Consider the following 21,059-nt stretch of genomic DNA (forward strand, 5'->3'; position numbering starts at 1 on the left):
TTATGTATTGTGGACATTAATCCCTTATCAGATACATGATTTACAAAGCTTTTCTCCACATCTGTATGTTGTGTTACTTTCTTGGTAGTATCTTTTGATGCACAAAAGTTCTTAATTTGATGAAGTCCATTTTTTTCTTTTGTTGCCTATGCCTCTGGCGTCATATCTGTGAAATGAAAGCCAAATCCAATGTGATGAAGTTTTCTTCCAATATTGTCTTCTATAAGTTTTATAGTTTTTCTTCTAAAGTTTAGGTTTCTGATCCATTTTGAATTAGTTTTTGTATACAGTGTAAGATAGGGTTTTAACTTCATTCTTTGGCATGTAGATATCAGGATTTTACCAGCACTTTTTCAGAGACTCTCCTTTCCCTACTGGTCTTGTACCTTTGTTGAAAATCAACTGATCATATATGTGAGAGTTAACTTTTATTCTGTCTTTCATGCCACTGGTTTATATGTCTCTTCTGCCAGTTCCACATTGTTTAATTTACTGTGGTTTTATAGTAAATTTCAAATTTCAGAGTTGAAAAATGGGAGTCCTCTAACTTTATCCTTTTTCATAGATTGTTTTGTCAATTTATGGCTCTTGCAGTTCCATATGAAGTTGAGGATTGGATTTTCATTTGTACAAAAAAGTCTGTTAGAATTTTGATAGGCATTGCATTAAATCTGTACATTGCTTTAGATCATGTTGACAACTAAACCATGTTAAGTTTTTCTATCCATGCACATGGTATGACTTTACTTATTTAGATATTCTCTGGTTTCTTGAAGAAATGATGTTTTGTTGTTTTCAACATACAAATATTTCACCTCCTTGGTTAGATTCATTCCTAAGTATTTGATTTGTTTGGTTGCTCTTGGGAATGGAATTGTTTTCTTAATTTTATGCTCAGATTGTTGAAATATGTGTGTATAAACACAGCTGACTTTTGTGTATTGATTCCACAATTTTGTTGAGTTTGATTATTAGCTCTATTAGCTCTTTGTGGATTCTTGGGGATTTTCTATGTATAGGATGATGTCATCTGCAAATAAACATTATTTTACTCTTTTGTTCCAATTTGGATGCTTTTTCATTTCTTTTTCTAGTGTAATATGCCCAGACCATAACTTCTGGTACAATGCTAAATAGCAGCAATGAGATTAGGAATCCTTGTATTGTTCTTGATTTTAGGGAGAAAACTTTTAGTTTCTGCCATTAAGTGTGATGGTAGCTATGGGTTTTCCGAGTTTACTCGTTATCATGTATTGAGGAATTTACCCTCTATTCCTAGATTTCTGAGATTTTTTTTTATCATGAAAGAATGTTGGATTTTATCAAATTCCATTTTTGGGTAAGTTGAAATAATCATGTGGTGTTTTTTTTTTTCCTTCATAAGTATTAATGTGATGTATTGCACTGATTAATTAACTTCGGCTGAACTACTCTGGCATTCCTGGGATAAATCCCATTTATGGTGAAACACCTTTCAATATTATAGTGGATATCATTTTTTTAAATAATTAATTTTTTTCTAGTGGATTTTATTTGCAAATATTTTATTGAGTATTTTTACATCTATATTTACAAGGGATCTTGGTCTGTAATTTTATTTTCTTTTACTGTCTTTATCTGGCTTTTGTATAAGGGCAGATTTGGCCTCAGAATCATTTAGGAAGTGATCCCTCCTCTTCAATTTTTTTGAAGAATTTGAATAGCATTAGTTTATTTAATTATTTCTTAACTGTTTGGTAGTATTTACCAGTAAAGCTATATGTCCAGGACCTTTTGTCACTGAGAGGTTTTTGATTACCAACTGAATGTTTTGAGTTGGTATAGGTTTGTTGAAATATTTGTTTCTTTTTTAAAGTAAATTGTGTTTTTCAAGGAATTTATCCATTTCTTTTAGGTTGTCTAATTAGTTGATATACAATTGTTCCTAATAGGCTCTTATAATCCTTTTTATCTCTGTAAAGTCAGTAATCTGCCCAGGTTCATTTCTGATATTAATTATTTGCATCTTCTTTTTCTTTTTTTAATTCCTCTTTGCCAGCCTGGCTAGAAGTTTCAGAAATTTGTTGATATTTTCAAAGAACCAACTTTTGGTTTCATTGATTTTCTTTATTATTTTTCTATTGTCTTATTTCTGCTCTAATGTTATTTCATTCCTTCTGGTAACTTTGGGTTTAGTTAGCTTTCTTTTTAGGTGTTCTTTTTAGGTGGTTCTTTAAGGTGTAAAATTAGGTGTTGACTTTAGATCTTGCCTCTTTTTCAATGTAGACATTTATAGCTATAAACTTTCCTCTGAGCACTGCTTTCATTGCATCTCATATATTTTGGTGTATTGTCTTCATTCATTTTCAAAGTATTTGTAATTACTCTTGTGATTTATTTTTTGGCTTATAAGTTGTAAAGTACAATAGCATACATTAACTCTGCTCCTTCATAGCTACATCCCCCACTCTCTGTTCCTGATGACACAAGATACACATTTATACATTATGTTTATAAAAATAGATTAGATTAATAATGGCTATTTATGCATTTTTGAAAAATCTTTGAGAAGGTTTTAAAAAGTAGAATACAATAAAATATTTGAGAAGATTTTAAAAAGAGGAATACAATGGCACAAAAACAGACACTCAGATCAATGGAACAGAATACAGAACCCAGAACTGGACCCACAAAAATATGACCAACTAATCTTTGATAAAGCAGGAAACAATATCCAATGGAATAAAGAGAGTCTCTTCAGCAAATGGTGCTGGGAAAATTGGACAGTGACATGCAAAAAAATGAACTTGGACTGCTTTCTTACACCATACAGAAATATAAACTCAAAATGGATGAAAGACCTAAATGTGACAGGAAGCCATCAAAATCCTCAAGAAGAAAGCAGGCAAAAACCTCTTTGACCTTGGCCGCAACTTCTTACTCAACACATCATCTCCCGAGGCAAGGGAAACAAAAGCAAAAATGAACTATTGGTACCTCATCAAAATAAAAATCTTATGCACAGGGAAGGAAACAATCATCAAAACTAAAAGGCAACCGACCAGAATCAGAGAAGATATTTGCAAACGACATATCAGATGAAGGGTTAGTATCCAAAATCTATAAAGAACTGATCAAACTCAACACCCAAAAAACAAATAATCCAGTGAAGAAATGGGCAAAAGACATGAATAGACACTTCTCCAAAGAAGACATCCAGATGGCCAACAGACACATGAACAAATGCTCCACATCACTCATCATCAGGGAAATACAAATCAAAACCACAATGAGATACCACCTCACACCAGTCAGAATGGCTAACATTAATAACTCAGGCAACAACACATGTTGGCAAGGATGCGGAGAAACAGGATCTCTTTTGCATTGTTGGCAGGAATGCAAACTGGTGCAGCCACTCTGGAAAAAAGTGTGGAGGTTCCTCAAAAAACTAAAAATAGAACTACCCTATGACTCAGCAATTGCACTACTAGTTATTTATCCAAGGGATACAGGGGTGCTGTTTCGAAGGGGCATATGCATCCCAATGTTCACAGCAGCACTATCAACAATAGCCAAAGTATGCAAAGAGCCCAAATGTCCATCAATGGATGAATGGATAAAGAATAGGTGGTATATATATATACAATGGCAATCAAAAAATTTTTGGCAATCAAAAAGAATGAAATATTGCCATCTGCAACTATGTGGGTGGAACTAGAGGGTATTGTGCTAAGCGAATTTAGTTGGTCAGAGAAAGACAAAAATCATATGACTTCACTCATATGAGGATTTTAAGAGACAAAACAGATGAACATAAGGGAAGGAAAGCAAAAATAATATAAAAACAGGGAGGGGGACAAAACATAAGAGATTCTTAAATATGGAGATCAAACAAAGGGTTACTGGAGGGATTGTGGGAGGGGGTTTGGGCTAAATGGGTAAGGGACTTTGAGGAATCTACTCCTGAAATCATTGTTGCACTATATGCTGACTAACTTGGATGTAAATTTTAAAAATGAATTAAATTTTAAAAAATAAGAAAAAAAGTAAAAAGTCGAATACAATTAAAACTACAATAATACTAGCTTTTGTAATTGCCTTAGTTTTTACCTTTGCTGCACATCTTTATTTTGTCATGATTTTGTGTTACTGTCTAGTAGCCTTTCATTTCCACCATAAAGACCTTTCATTCTTGCAGGGGAGGTCTAGTGGTAATGATCTCCCTTGCTTTTGTTTATTTGTTAATGTTTTAATTTCTGACCTCATATATGAAAGAAACGTGCCTGAAATGAAATTCTCAGTTGGCAATTTTTTCTTTCAGCACTTTGAATATATCAACCCATTACCTTTTGGCCTCAAGGTTTCTGTTGAGAAATCGTCTAGTCACCCTTTGTGTGTTGAGTTGATTCCCAAGATTCTCTCATTGTCTTTGTCTTTCAACAACTTGATTATGTATCTTAGTTTGGATCCCTTTGAGTTTATTCTACTTTAAATTCATTAAGCTTCTGAATTTTTAGATTTGTGTCTTTCATTGAATTTGGGACCTTTTAAGCCATTATTTCCTCAAATTATTTTTGCCCATTACTCTCAGGGACTCTCAGAGTGTGTTTGTTCTTCCACTTTATACTATCCCATAAGTCCTTTAGGCTTTGTTCACTTTTCTTTGTTTTTCTTTTTGTCCTTCTGTCTTGATAATTTCAATTATTCTTTCTTCAAGTTTATTGATTCTTCTGCTGGCTCATATCCGATTTTGAATCCCTGAAGTGAATTTTTTATTTCAGTTATTGTAATTTTTAGCTGCAGAATTTCTTTTTGGTCATTCTTATGATATCCTTCTCTTTACTGGTATTCTTATTTTGTTCCTACATCATTTTCTTCTCTTTATCAGGGTCTTCCTTTAACTATTTGAGCATCTTTAAGGCAATTGTTTTCTTTATCTAGTACTTCCAACAGCTAGGCTTCTTCAGGAATGGTTTCTCTCAGGGTGCCTGAGTGGCTCAGTTGGTTAAACATCTGATTGGGCTCAGGTCATGATCTCACGGTTCATAGGTTTGAGCTCTGTGTTGGGCTCCACACTGCTGGTGTGGAGACTGCTTAGGATTCTCTCTCTCTCTCTCTCTCTCTCTCTCTCTCTCTCAAAATAAGTAAATAAACTTTAAAAAAAGGAACGATTTCTCTCAATATATTTTGGTCCTTTTGATAGGCCATAGTTTTACATACCTTTGTATGCCTTGTCACTTTTTTTGTTGTTGAGAACTGGACAAACATTTTTGTAATCAATATAATAACTCTGGAAATCAGATTTTTTTAGGCAATTTTTTTTTAATTTTAGAGAGAGAGCATACAGGCAGGGTATTGGGCAGAGGGGGAGAGAGGGAGAGGAAGAGAGAGAGAGAGAGAGAGAGAGAATGAATCTTAAACAGGCTCCATGTTCAGCATGGAGCACAATGCAGGGCTTGATTCCATGACCTTGGAACACGACCTGACCTGAAATCAAGAGTGGGACGCTCAACCAACTGAACCACCCAGTGCCCCTGGAAATAGGATTCTCTCTTTCCTTAGGGTTTGAGGCTTATTTGTTTATTTTCATTATTGAAAAGTGTCTCTTTGCTAGGAATCAGACTGAGGTGAATGCTTTAGATCTTCTATATCTAAAGCATTTTTTTGGACCTGTATCTTTCCCTTCACATGGATATTGCTTTCTAAATTCCATTGTATGTCAGATTGTTTTGAATGGCCTCATTCCTTAATGTCTGGCTCACAGGCAGAGAAAAGAGGGAAAAAGAAAAAGAAACAAACAAACAACAGTGCTGCTTCAACTAATGGCTGTTGAAATAATTATGACCAACTTTTGTTTCTACATATCAGTGGATGGAAGGCAATAGTTAGCAATCAGAATGCAGAATCATAATATTTAGAGGATAAGATCCTTTTTGTCCATCTTGGCTCCACCAAATCACACAGTAATACAGGCAGGTTAGCTGCCATGAGGCTGGGTGATACAGGATCTGAAGCTCCTGCAATGCCAAAATTAACTACAATTGACCAAAATTAATTACAATTGATCAGCCAGTATTTCTCCGCAAATTCCAAGTGCTCAGATAGACTGCAGAGTTCTAATACAGTTACTTCAGAGTTTTTGCTAGTATAATTGCTGTTTAGGTGCTTCCTTGGTGCTTCCTACTTTACCTTGATGTCACCTCTAAACATACTTCAATACAATTAAAAATTTAATACTTTTATGAAGATTTTTAAAAATTAAATATTTAAATGGGTACTGCTTCCACAAACAATTTTCCAAAGGAATTTAGTTATGAATTTAAGCACTGTCATGATTGTTTGGAACTTAAAAATACATGTAATTGTCTATTTTGACTAAAGCTAGAAAACAAAAAAAATATCCCTGGTAGTTTAAGAACATTATTAAGTTATAACCTAGAATGTTATTAACTTAAAAATCAGATTTTGCTAGGAACATCATAGAGTGAACTGCACAAATTTTTTACCGTATTACTAAAATTTTTAACTGTTTAAGAGAATCCTTATTTAGGAGTATTCTAGGAAGCTAAGCTGTCAGTTCCAGGCTAAACCAGGACCTGGTTCAAAACCATCAATTAAAAGTCCCAATTATATATAGTCCCAATTATGTCCCAATTATGAATTAAGTTCATATTTTTAAAATATCTTTTCCTTTACTATCATATTCGTTATAACTGGCATGTGTGCCTCAGACTTAAAAATAAACAAGAACAACAAAATAAGATTAGATTACATAGAAGCCTTAAATCCTAGAAATAGAGCCAACAGATTGCTTCAGATTAGTGAATGATTTATTTTATCCTATTAGTAAAAATAAAAATACTACAATATGTGTTCCTGATAGTAATGCCAAGTTTAAAGCAAGATAATAATCAAATGTTTTTAGTGGCCCTCTCTAGCATTTAATACTTTTTCCTCAGAGTTCAGTTAAATTGATATTAACAATACTAATAGCTTTTCTTAACATTCGTTAAGTAGATTTTTAAGGAGAACTTCATGGATTTTAAAATGGCTGCCCCTCAAAAAAAGATAAGATTATCCGACCTTCTGTGGAATCTGGGCAAGGGCTGATGCAATTAGATTAGACTTTTCTTCTGTGAGGTTTTTGATCATTGAACCCATTGTAAATACCACAACTCCATCCTTTCCAGAGCTTTGGACAAACTCTTCTAACTCCTGTAAAGAAAACAGTCTTTGTAATAATGAAAATTTAGAGCTTACAAGAACAAGAAAGCCATATAACTTTAGCACTGTGTTTGAATTATTGAACAGTTCTGTCTTTCCATGTTAACCATTTTGGAGTATGAAATATGATCACTGGTTATCAGGCTAATAAAAATAATTTAGTTTGGAGGTTCCCTTCCAATGTGTTCTAAACACTTTTGAGGTATGTTTGTGTGTGCCTGTGTTTACAAATTATTGACTATGTGTTATCTCCTGCCACGTGCTGAGGTCTTTGGATGCATTATTTAACTTAGATATATGGTGAACTTAAGAGATACGTATACATTTCCACACGGGAGAGCTGTTTCAGAGAGGTTAAGTAATTTGTCCAACGCTACACAGCAGTAGCCGGCAGAACCAAATTTCTCAGTGAAGCTTGTTGACTGTACAGCCAGTGACCATACTTCGTACTCTCTACTGCCTCTAACATCCTCTCCATAATGCCCCAAATGTGGCATTTGATTACTGCTTTAAGTTAAATTCTTCTGGTACTTCACTTTATATTTAGCCTTGGATGCTAAGAAGATTATCATGAACTTTTATGTTCATTCACAGCCAGAATAATGATATGCTAATGGCATACTTACTTTTTGTCTGTTTCTAAATTTAAATTTTCTTTTGGTTACATTTGTGCTTTATATAAGCTTCCAGTACCACATTTAGAAATCAGGTAGCCATACAACTTATCAGATAAGTAATACAGAAATACCTATAATACCTATAAGTGACAATAATATTATGGAAATATATGGCTTTGCATTAAAGATAAAAATGGCATATTTAATCCTGTTGAAGTCAAAAGCAATCTTTTTATCCCATTTTTAAGTACTAAATAAACTAAGCCAATCAAGTAAGACAAGAAAAAAAAATGTATGATGACTGAAAGGGGAAGGCAGGAAAGAGATTCATTTTAAAGAATTGGATCACATGATTATGGAGGCCGACAGGTCCAAAATCTGCAGGATAGGCTATCAGTCTGGAGACTCAGACAAAAGCCAATACTGTCTTTCAGTTCTGAAGGCTGTCTGCTGTCAGAATTCTCTTTTGCTTCAGAATGGTCAGACTTTTGTTTTATTCAAGCCTGCAGAGGTTCACCAACATAATGGAGAGCAATTTGCTTTACTCAAAATCCACCCATTTAAATGTTAATTTTATCCAAAAATTACCTTGCAGAAACACCCAGAATAATATTTGACAAAATATTTAAGTATTTGGCCCAGGCAAGCTGACACATAAAATTAACTATCACACTGTGATGATAGATGGATTGACTTAATATGTAAACCCAACAGTCTCTTTAATTTTCAATTACAGCAAAATCTTCTTGAGAAATCGGCAAGTATTTTATAATGTATGTAGAAGAATATCTTTCATAAATAATTAATGAATTTTGGAAAATAAAAGGAAATACTTGGAAGTATCTCAGATAATAATATGTAATATATAACATGAAATATGTAAAATGATTGCTCTGATCTCCTAGTAGATGATGTGAACAATAGAACAAAAGTGGTAAGACCAGAAAAAGAACTGAGTATATGAAAGCCTGCCATGGGATAAGAGTGATGTCAGAAGTTAGTGAGACAATCAGTGAGAAAAAAATCACACTGAGTAGATTATTAGGAGTGGTGTAATAATATATAAATTATTGAGACAAAAAAGGGAAGTGAATATTTATCTCCTACATATATTTATATGATATCATAATAATAATTTAAAATCTAAATAAGCCTGTTCAAGCCTTTAACTGACTGGATCACCCACATGATGGAGAGCAATTTGTTTTACTCAGAATCCACCTATTTGTTAATTCTTTAATATGCAAGCATTTTCGCAAAATTTCATTCCCTGAATAATTCAGGTGTTTAGTTTTGGTATTAGAATATTGCAGGATTTTCAGTAATATCCCTAATTATAAAAAGCAGATTAAGGACACTAAATGTATGTTACCTACAAATACAAAAGTCAATGTGAATGTACAAAGTAACCCATAATGAGGATGAAAAGTGAAGTAATCATGAGGTTTGAGGCTCTAACAGAAAGAAACATGATGACAAAATCTGATAAAACTTGATTCTTTCCACAAATAATAACCACATTTGTGTGCTGTTTTTGAGTTAGTGTTTGTACACTTTTGGAGTGTCCCTGGGGTCCTACTATGCTCTGGTGGGACGAGATAGGGGAAATAAGATTGCATTGGAGAAACATACATTATTGGTGAAATAAATAATTATGTAAATACACACAAACATAGATTATATAAACACATATGGTATGTTATGGTATCAGTAATAAGGCAATAGGAGGGTTCTGAATAGTACTGAATTATTAAGATATAGCAAATAAGCCTGTAAGTAAATCTTACACTATCCTGACAGTTTTTTGTCTTTAGAATTGAATCTATACAGTGCATGGATATTTTATCAAAAACTATGAAATAACATAGAGAAGGCTCAGAATATTTAAGTGATTACTTATTTTTTAATGTTTGTTTATTTTGAGAGAGCAAGTAGGGGAGGGACGGAGAGAAAGGAAGAAAGAAAATCCCAAGCAGATTCCATAAGGTCAGCACAGAGCTCAAAATGGACCTTGATCTCATAAACTGTGAGATCATGACCTGAGATAAAATCAATAGTTGGAGCTTAATAGGCTGAGCCACCCAGAGGCCCCTAAGTGATTACTTTCTGAGCAAAAGCAATAGTTTAGAATAATACAGAATGGATTTCCAATATTATTTAAGTTGTCAAAATATTAATTTATATAATAAAATAAAGTAAAACTTCCTGTTACATGGTTTAAAAATTCCCAAATATTCTCAGTCTCTTCGATGAGTATTCCATATACTTTCTGGTCTTACTGAAAATTGGATTTTGCCCTATAATCCTTTAAGTATACTCTATTCATTCTACCATACTCGTATCCGTCAGGGTCCAGATAGACACTTGATCCGTGTTCTCCTCTCTTCTGACTGTATTTCCAACGGTTTCCTTTACTATGCCTTAAAAAAGTATCTTCATCTTTATGTTTTTAATCATAAAAACATATCAATATCAATAACCCATGATTCCTAATGCCAATTGTCAATCTTTTAGGAACAGCCCCCGTTCACAGAGGCATCTAGTTCATAGTCTTATGCTCCACCCCAACTTCTGTTTTTACTCTGGGTAACTTAATGTTCACGATAAGCACCCAATATGAAATCATGTTTTTTTTTTTATCCCTTGACATCCCTAATTTAAGACCATTGCTTATTTAAAAGGCAAAACCATGGAGGCAGTAAAAAAGTGGTGATCCCAGGGATTTAGGGATAGGGATAGATGAATAAGTGGAGAATAGGAGATTTTTAGGGCAGTGAAACTGTTCCGTATGATACTATAAGGGCCAATACATGACATTATACATGTATCAAAACCTATAATATATATAACATAAAGAGTTAACTTTAAGTTATGGAAATTGGTTGGTATTGATTGTAACAACTGTGCCCCACTAGTGTGGGATATTTATGGTGGAAGAAGCTGTGTGTAGGAAACAGGCAGGAAAGGGTGGGAATTCTCTATATTTGCTGCTAAATTTTGCTGTGAATGTAAATGGCTCTAAAAACAGTGTATTAAAATTAAAAGAAGAAAAACACAAATACTGCCTATCCCCTGAGATTAAGACACTGTATTCAACAGCTGCTTACTTAACATCGCATTGGTACCTCAAATTTAGCATGCCCAAATATGAACACATTATTTTCCCTCACAGCTGTTCCCCTTTAATTCTTCACTTTAGTAAATGCCACTATTCTCTGCTAAATTGGCTGTAAGAAACCAACAAAGACATATACAAAGAAACAACAAGCCAAGGATTCATTCTCGAACTCTCTCCCTTAATCCCCACCTCCAGCCAATTACCAAATCATAATGATTTTTTTTGTAAGTACTTCTTAAATCTCTCTACTTCTACTCAAAAATTACTATCATATTATAGTTTGGATCTCTATAATCTCTTGCAGGAATTATTGCAACTGTATCTCAGCTCATTTCCCTGTGTTAAATCTTGCTTCATTCCAAACAATTCAATAGTCAATGTTTATGAAAAGGTGAGTCAATGTTTATGAAATGTTTTGCTGTTTAAAATTATACACTGATCTTTCATTGATCTTAAGTTTGAAGAATACTTAGTATTGCCCATTTGTTTGTTTGTTGTTTTTTTTTTTTTTAATAAACTATCTCCTGATAACCTTCTCAGTCTAATTTCTCTTCTTTGTTAAAACCAAACAGTTCATCATTGTTGAACTTTTGCCAGGTTTTTTGGATGGGCCATTATATCTCTATTTGAAATATTCTCAAAGTATTATAATTTCCCCACTATTATCCATTTCTAAGACTAGGTTATGCTAAATAACATGCAGCTACAAAATCTCAGTGGCCTAAGACAACAATTTATTTTTTTCTTATGTTGAATCCTTATCTATTGAGCTGCAGCTGGTTTATCCATTCTTTAATCGGGAACTCAGGTTGATATATTATCTAGAACACTACCTGTAGCTACTATCTATAGCCCTTTGACATAACAAAGGAAAAGAGAACTCTGTAGTAACCAGATCTGACAATTAAATAGTGGGCCTAGAAGGGATACATACCACTTTACCTCAGTCTCATTGTGCAGAGTACTCCATGGTTCCACTATACTCAGGGGCTAGGAATCTCATCCTTAGCAAATATGTGACATAGCTGATGAACAACATCACTAGTGGTTGTCATGATAATGTTATAAGATACCTATGGTAGTATAATAGTCTAAGAAAATAATGCCCATTAATTGCTGTGTCTATGTTTTCAGCTTAGGGATTAAACATTATAAATAATAAACTAGAAATAATTCCAGGAGATAAAAAGTTAAACAATCAAAAATAAGCACACTTATTTACCTTCGGTAGGGGCTTTGCAGGCTTGCAGTGCAGTCCTCCAACAAATTCAATGTTAGGTAAATAAGGGTAAGGAAATTCAATATCCCAGTAAGTTCGAATCAACCACATTTCAGCTTTCCCCATAATCTCACATAATGTGGCAGGTTTTCCTGAATAAAAATGAAGGATAATGGAAAACAAACTGGTATATTAAATAGGAAATGTTTGACCATCTAATTTTCTAAGAAAAATCTTTAAAGAACCAATATTGGGCCCATGCAAACCATACAAAATCAATTCACCTTTTCCTGAAGGCACATAATAGTGAGATTTTGAATAACCAAGCCAGGATTTAAGTCTAGAACAAGACCAAAAGCCTGCTGCTTTCTCCTGCCAATGGAGTCTGTCTCTTCAGCTAAGCCTGAGCCCTACTTCATGCTCAGAATTGGCAAATACTCTCAGCAAAGGATAAGAAACAAGCAGTGATCCTTGGCTCATTGTAGTAGGGTCTCTGACTCTTCTGGAATTACAATTTATCTCATTCTTGTTGCTCCAAAAGCCTTTTGATTTCTTTAAAAACTGACCTTTGAAATTCATCTGTCTTGTGTTTTCGAGTGTGCTGTAAACACCTAATCACATCCAGCCAGGAATAGAATCTTTTAATACATTTTTGAAAAGTCTTATCTCCTTTGCTATGCAAAATTAAAGTTCCTGTTTCACAAGAGTTTGTCCTCTTTGGTGGCAAAATATTAGCTATTCTGACATATTTAGTTGACTGACAGCAACAAAGGAGTACCTTTCAACTGATGTGGCAACCAATTGAACATTAACAGAATAAAAACTCAAATTAGTGGCTGAATTAAATGATTTTCCTTATTTAGGAGCCAGAGCTTTATTTCTGAATTCTAGTCAATTACTATGGTATAAGGAAACTTACCCAGAGGTTTTGTGTCCTTTTGAAATATATATTCAGTATTGCTGATACGAGGAAATTGTAACTATACAGTTTTCCACCATAAGGCCTTTTAAATATTCTCCTTGATAATTCTAAACATGTTAAAATTTTGATCAGAAAATATGAGGGATTTTGAATTGACCAGGAACAATCTATCTGTATAAGCAATCACAAACAAATCTCAGTAATTTATGGGTTTGATTCTGGTAATGGCAATGGTATTGAAAATCCAACTTCATACTCAGTACATACTCCATTTTAGTGACTTCCTGGTGTCAGCCACGGATGTAATCTTCTCTTTGTGTAATGCTTCACTCGCCCCACCTTTTTTATAACAGTTTTGTAATTTATATGCCATACAATACTTCCTTCTAAAATACACAGTTCAGTAGTTTTTAGTATATTCATAAAGTTATGCAGTCATCACCATTATTTAATTTTAGAATATTTTCATTACCCCCTCTAAAAAACCCTGTATCCATTGGCAGTCATTCTGTTTCCCCTTCTTCGCAGCCTCTGACAACCACTACTCTACTTTGTCTGTATTGGTCTGTTCCAGAATAATCTCACTCATTTCATATAAATAAATTACAAATGGTCTTTTGTGCTCCCATTTTTCACTTAGCATAATGTTTTCAAGGTTCATCCATGTTGTAGTCTGTATCTGTTCTTCATTACTTTTTATCGCGTAATAAGATTCCTTTATATAGATATGCTTCATTTTCTTTATCCATTTATCAGTTGATGATCATTTAGGTTGTTTTCATTTTGGGCTACTATGAATAATGCTGCTATGAGCATTCATGTATATGTTTGTGTGGGCATATGTTTTTATTTATTGTGGATACACAGCTAAGAGTAGAACTGCTGGGTCATAATGGTTGATTCACTTCTTCATAACAAGATAATGTCTTTTTGCTGTTGAATCTCCATTCCTGAGATATTAGGACATTAGGATATTTAGGACACTTAATGCTATTTATTGAAATGAAGTCAATATAGTACAAGGGAAGTAAAAATAATTGATTTGGATAAAGAGATTTTTAGAAACCATTGTCTCAAATTTGGAAGTCAAAAGAAACCACAGCATGCCTTTTTGATGTCATACTGAGACACTGTTAAACAATAAATGATGGAAGAATTATTTAATTCTTTAGAAGAATGTGCCTATATTTTACTTTTTTATTACTGATTCCCTATTTACTTTTGAGTCCACATATACTTGGGTTAAATGTTAGCTTGCGTATTTCTGTCTGGTAGAAAATATCATCCCCCAAATTATGATTTTATTGCTCTATATGACACTAAGCAGTTTTGTGTCTAACTTTAGTAGTATTACCCTAACATTACTTTTTCCCCCCAGTTGTTTACAAGTAGCTCCTCAAAATATATTTGAACCACACTTGCATTCTTAACTGGTTTCCTCCTCAATGATTGAAAATATATATATATATATACATATGTATATATATATGTGTGTGTGTATGTATATATATGCATACATATATACATTTATGATTCATTTAATGATTGTATAAGAATTATGGGTTGTATTTTTTTCAAAAATAATTCAAAAAATACTTGGAATACGTTACATAATGAAGATACTAAATTCTGAATAACCCTAAATAAAAAACTTTATTCTACTAAAGTAATAGAATTTTTAAACTTCTGAGCCAAAGAAATGTTTTCCATCTACCTATCAAGCCTTCACATTCTTCTTTCTCAGATTACTGATATATTCCCAAAAAGAATATTCTAGGGTGCCAAGAGCTAAGAATCAGAGACAAAGTCATATTCCATCAATGATGGTTCACTATAAAAGAGGTTCCAAAACTTCATGTTAAGTTTCTGGAACCAGAAATAAACAGACAACTTAGATCCAGCAACAGATCACTCACCGCTTTATTCATGACTCAGAAAATGTCTCCAAGATGAGATGCTGTTACCTTTGCTCAGTTTTGCCTTTTGCTGTTTGGCCCCTGACCATGGGTAAGTGATGGGCATAGCAGTTTCTGTCCACATGTTTTAAGGGCCAAATCTAGAAGAAATAAGCACCTGCTTCCATCCACAGAAGGCCCAGAAAAAGTCACAGTGCTGTGTGTTAGATCTTATACTGTCCTGAACTAATCATTGGCATATCTTGGGCAGCATAGTTCATCAGCAAAGGCAAATGCTGTTTGATATCGATTATATGCAGAGTCTAGAAAAATCAAACTCATGATAAGAGAGATCCGATTCGTGGTTGCCAGAGGCTGAGTGTAGAGTGGATGAATGGGACGAAGGTTGTCAAAAGATGTCCATTTCCAGTTATAAGATAATAAATACTGGGGAATATAGTGTACAACATAATCATTATAGCTAAGAATACTATTTTGTTTATTTGCAAGTTTCTAAGAGAGTAGATCTTAAAAGTTCTCACCATAAGGGAAACAATTATAAGTATGTGAGGTAATGGGTGCAAACTTATCATGGTAATCATTTCACAGTAATACATCTCTCAAATCATTGTGATGAGTATCTTATAAAATGTTATACCTCAACTGTTATCTCAGTAAAAGTGCAAAAATTCATAACAAGAAAAGAGTTTTGGTTATCACCTATTACTCATGATCTTATTGGAGCAGTCAGTCAATGGAATACGCAGCACACACACATACACACACACACACACACACTCACAAAATCACACAAAAACAAAAAGCAACCCTCCAAAACAAACCAAAAAGTGAGATCAACTTCTGAAAGAAAAAAAATGACTGTCATTACTTACTGACTTTTTTTTTTTTTAATTTTTTTTAACGTTTATTTATTTTTGAGACAGAGAGAGACAGAGCATGAATGGGGGAGGGTCAGAGAGATAGAGGGAGACACAGAATCCGAAACAGGCTCCAGGCTCTGAGCTGTCAGCACAGAGCCGGACGCAGGGCTCGAACTCACGGACCATGAGATCATGACCCGAGCCGAAGTCGACCGCTTAACCGACTGAGCCACCCAGGCGCCCCACTTACTGACTTTTTATGAATTGTCAGTCCAATCTAAATCTAACTTAAATACTAGTAGAGTTGCTAAGGGATTATATTTAGGTTGCTGAATTCAAGAGTGAAATACAAAAGCACCAACGGATCTCCTTTATCTTTATAACTATAAAAAAGAGATATTAATGGTAACTAGACTATAAAAATAATGCTAGAAATAAGTGAGAGTTTTAGCAAAGAATGGTAAAATATTACTGATTGTTATAAAAAAGATCTGAATAAAAATTTGTTTTGAAACACTTTAGATGTTCAAGAGGTCAGTTTTCCCCTGATTGATCTCTGAATTCAGTGTAAACTTAACTCAGTAAACACATAGAATGCTTCATAAACTTTCCATAAAGTTCATTTGAGAGGAAAGATGCAGAAGGCTATCTACAAACATTTTATAATAAACAAACATAGTAGGAATTTATACTCTTAAGCTCCAGAGATATAACTGAAGAATCTTATGTGGGAGTTTTTTTCCTGACATTATTTTGTTCTGGCATTGAGAAGAATGAATAGAGAGAAACCTAAAAGCAAAGTGAAACTAATATGTATAATGTGAAAATGTCTCGCATCACAAGGAAGTGTGATTCAACGGTAATAGTTGATAAGTTATTTGGCCATGTTAAAATTTACACTTAAGGTATTAATATTCTAAATCTTTAGGGTTACATAGAAAAACTTCATAGGGAGGGTAAGTGATTATTTTGTTATTGTTAAGATGCCAGTAGTAATGCCAGGGACCAAGTTGTTGAGAAGAGAGATTTTGCTTTTAAAATATACTTTAAAGAGAAAGACAAGGATGTAAGATGTCTAAAATATGCAGACTTGTAAACTGGAAGACTAGGCAAGCATAAAATAATAATGAAGATACTTTCTATTCTTATAGCTTTTTTTTTTTTTTATGTTTATTTTTGAGAGAGAGAATGAGCGCACAAGTTGGGAAGGGGCAGAGGCAGAGGGAGACACAGAATCCGAAGCAGGCTGCACACAGAATCCGAAGCAGGCTCCAGGCTCCTAGCTGTCAGGACAGAGCCCAACATGGGGCTCAAACCCACAAACTGCGAGATCGTGACCTGAGCCAAAGTCGGTGCTCCCTCAACTGACTGAGCCACTCAGGCGCCCCTATTTATATAGCTCTTTGTAATGTAAAACAAGACAAGCCATAACAGCAAAAACTTCACCTTTTGGAAAAAAGAATTATTATTATTACTTTTAATGTTTATTTATTAGAGAGGGAGGGGGGAGGGGCAGAGAGAGACAGAGACAGAACCCAAAGCAGGTTCCAGCCTCTGAGCTGTCAGCACAAAGCCCAATGAGGGGCTTGAACCCACAGGCTGTGGTATCATGACCTGAGCTGAAGTTGGGACACCTTAACCAACTGAGCCACCTAGGCGCCCCTGGAAAAAGAATTATAATGAAACTTCCCATTGAACTAATCTATAGTATGGGAATGTAGAATATAAAGAGGTAAAAGGAATTGCTGAAGTAGGAGAGAAAACAGTGTGCTCAGGGTCAAAGCTCACACTTTGACCTCTAATGCAATTTTGAATAGAACAAAAAAAAAACAAAACAGTGAGATTTAAAAATCTGGAAACATGGTCTTTTAGGGGAAAAAAAAAATCACATTTTGCCATTGGGAGAGAACTGCATATGAAACCAATATATATTTATTTATTTTCTAGTTTTGTGCTCATCACATGCTAAACCCTGCAACCAGCAATAAAACCTAAATTGGATGCAAACAGAAAGCCTGAGAAAAAGCAAGTCGATCAGGAAAAAAAAAAAAACAAAAAAACCCCCCAAAAAACCAGACTGTATAAAAGCAAAACTAAACAAGAGAGGAATAGTCCAGAATTATGTCAAATTCAGCACACAGTTTTCTAGATATTCCAAAAACATTAGTAGCAGCAACCAGGATTTATGTGTATACATGGAGAATATTCTTCCTGTGATAATTTGTAAAAAATCAATCATCCAAAACCAAAAAAAAATTTTTTTTTTTTTTTTTTTTTTTTTTTTTACTTAAAAAGCTTGGATCCTCACTTAAAAATATTTTTTTAAGGGACACCTGAGTGGCTCAATCAGTTAAATGTCTGACTTGGTCTCAGATCATGATCTCACAGTTTGTGGGTTCAATCCCTGCATCAAGCTCTGTGCTGACAACTAGCTCAGAGCCTGGAGCCTGTCTTTAGATTCTAACCCTCTCTCTCTGTCCTTCTGTTACTTGCACTCTATCAAAAATAAATAAAACACATACAAAAAAATTTTAAAAATACGTTTTTTAAGATTTTATATCGTCAGGTAAACATTTACATTTTATTTTTTAAGTGTTTATTTTGAGAGAGAAAGCACACAGGTGTGAGTGCATGAGTGGGGGGAGAAGCAAAGAGCAAGGAGAGAGAGAGAGAATCCCAAGCAGGCCTCGGGCTTGATCTCATGATCACAAGATCATGACGTGAGTCACAATCAAGAGTCAGATGTTTAACCAACTCAGCCACCCAGGCACCCTTTTACTTATGAAGTAAGAATCTTTAATGCATGCAAATATATCTTACCTAAAGCCTTGCTGTAATAGTCATCCCATTCCGGAAATATAAAATATAAAAACATAATATCAGTCACTATGTACAGTAACCAATTCTCTAGTCTCTGTACAAAAGTCATGCGGTCTGTCAGTCCCGATGTGATGCCAGGAACATATGAAGAAGGGATAGGAAGCTGAGCACACAGTCTCTCAATGACATTCCCATAAGAAAATCGAAAAGAGTATATAAATGGAATATTGAGGAGCTCAGCCAACAATTCCCCACAAAAGCTTAAGGGATCAGCTAAACAGATATCAAACTTAGCTGCTTGTAGCCTGCTGAGTAACTCCTTATTTGTGATGGCACTCTCACACATTCTTTTGGCTGTCCTAGAAAACCTGTAGACAAGTTCTGTCAGTTTTCCTTGCATGCTCCACCATGAAAGTTTTGGCACTTCAAAGGAAATATCATAGAGAATACCATTGAACTCTTCCATGAGAGTTTCTTTAGTTACTGGAAGTTGAAGGATCTCCACATTAAAGGGAATCTTGGTATGATCAAACAGATAACTTGGTGAAGGTACCAGGACAGTTACCTCATGCCCACGAAGCTGGAGTTGATCCAGGATAACTTTTAAATTAATCCAGTGACTAAAATCCAAGGGCCACACAAGTATTTTCCCAGTCCTTCCAGAGTCGAAGAAATACAGATGCAGCATGAAAAGAACCCAGAAACCTTTTACAGTCCTCATGATCAACTCTTGCTCTAACTAAACCGAGGCTTAAACCAAGTTCATGAAGTTCACAATCCCACAGATCTCTTTCATGACTTTCTCAATCAATTTATAGTAGGTTGAGCTGAACTTTGGAGTACATAGTTGGTTTTACCAAATGCAGCTGTTTTGTTTTAAAAAAAATCAATACAGTTGGGGCGCCTGGGTGGCTCAGTCGGTTAGGCATCCAACTTTGGCTCAGGTCATGATCTAGTGATTCGTGAATTTGAGCCATGCATCAGGCTCTGTGCTGACCCCTCAGAGCCTGGAGCCCACTTCAGATTCTGTGTCTCCCTCTCTCTGCCCCTCCTCCACTCGTGCGAGTGCGTGTTCTCTCTCTCCCTCCCCCTCAAAAATAAACAAACATTAAAAAAATGTTTTTAATCAATACAAACAACGAAATGAGTTAGGTAGAAAATAGAATGAGAGTTTTAAAACTTCTTTTAGAGGATATGAAAACAAAAAGGCTTAAACACAAATTGAGAATAAATTCTAAATGATGTTAAAATCCATCACCATGTGAAGCATATTCAATTAAGGCTGGGTATTTTGGTAACTTTTTCTCTGGTATCTTAAGTTCCTTTGAACAGAATGGTCTGTGTCGTATTTTTCTTACGGACAACTCTGCTAGGAATTCTAGAGGAAAGAGGTTATCACCTACTTCCAGAAGCAGAGTATATGTGCCAGAGGCATTAGGGCAGGGAGAAAATTTAAATCCAAATGTTCTCATGCTGAATTCAGTGCCCTTTCTGCCAAATCACATCTATCTTTAAGAGAAAAAATATTTTTTTTCTTTTGCTATTACTTCATATATGAATTCAAGTTCTGATTCTAGATCAGATTCATATTATGTTGAAAAGAAACAGAATAAAGGCAAGTCATGAAGAAGATGCCTTAATAATCTTATTCTTCCTTCCATCACACTCAGTTCTATTTTCTTTACTTTCTTGTTCTAACAAACTTTTTATAATGTAAAATTCTATTTTCTTTTTTTTGCTTGGATCCCTACACCTGGAAACCACCATCCCATGTAGAAATGGGTCCAATGATATTTAGGACAATAACTTTATCAATAATCCTTTTGCTTAAAAAGTTGATTTTAGGGGCGCCTGGGTGGCTCAGTCGGTTGAGTCTGACCTCAGCTCAGGTCATGATTTCACAGCCCATGGATTCGAGCCCCACATGGGACCCTGTGCTGACAGCTCTGAGCCTGAGGCTGCTTTCGATTCTGTGTCTCCCTCTCTCTCTGCCCCTTCCCTCCTTGTGCTCTGTCTCTCTTTCTCTCCCTCTCAAAAAAAATAAAAAATTTTTTTCTTAAAAAAAATTGATTTTATACAAGGAATTAGTAAGAAATATATCATAATAACATTATCATTTCCAATATCATAAGAATATCTGACTAATAAAAAACAGGATTGAGCAATTATTCAATTGATCACTGTATCTATAAGTTCTACTCCCAAGTTATATATTGATCTGTTCTTCTCTGTCAGTTGTTATTATCACTTTAAACCTAGCCATTTTCATATCCAACTTGGATTTACTGCAATAGTTTTCTAACATCCCTACTTTCATTTTTACACTCTCATAACCCGCTTTATACAAAGAAACTTTCCTGACTTTCAAAAAGTTTATTTCA

General features: G+C 34.5%; 1 protein-coding gene across 4 annotated transcripts in view; it reads right to left on the reverse strand.

Moving 5' to 3' along the window:
- Nucleotides 1–21,059, reverse strand: part of LOC131507505 (UDP-glucuronosyltransferase 2A2-like) — a 49,213-nt gene that overhangs the window by 8,120 nt on the left and 20,034 nt on the right. The window contains exons 1-3 of one of the 4 annotated variants that reach the window (XM_058722370.1): nucleotides 18,679–19,478; nucleotides 12,164–12,312; nucleotides 7,066–7,197 (exon numbers count right to left, since the gene is read on the reverse strand). In XM_058722370.1, coding sequence (XP_058578353.1) covers nucleotides 7,066–7,197; nucleotides 12,164–12,312; nucleotides 18,679–19,399 — 1,002 coding nt within the window. In that variant the 5' untranslated portion in view covers nucleotides 19,400–19,478. Of the gene's footprint in view, nucleotides 1–7,065; nucleotides 7,198–12,163; nucleotides 12,313–18,678; nucleotides 19,480–21,059 lie in introns of those variants that run through there. The other 3 variants (XM_058722372.1, XM_058722371.1, XM_058722373.1) reach the window with 3 other exon arrangements.

Source organism: Neofelis nebulosa, chromosome 3 (assembly GCF_028018385.1).
Source record: "Neofelis nebulosa isolate mNeoNeb1 chromosome 3, mNeoNeb1.pri, whole genome shotgun sequence".
In the NCBI taxonomy this organism is placed as follows: Eukaryota; Metazoa; Chordata; class Mammalia; order Carnivora; family Felidae; genus Neofelis; species Neofelis nebulosa.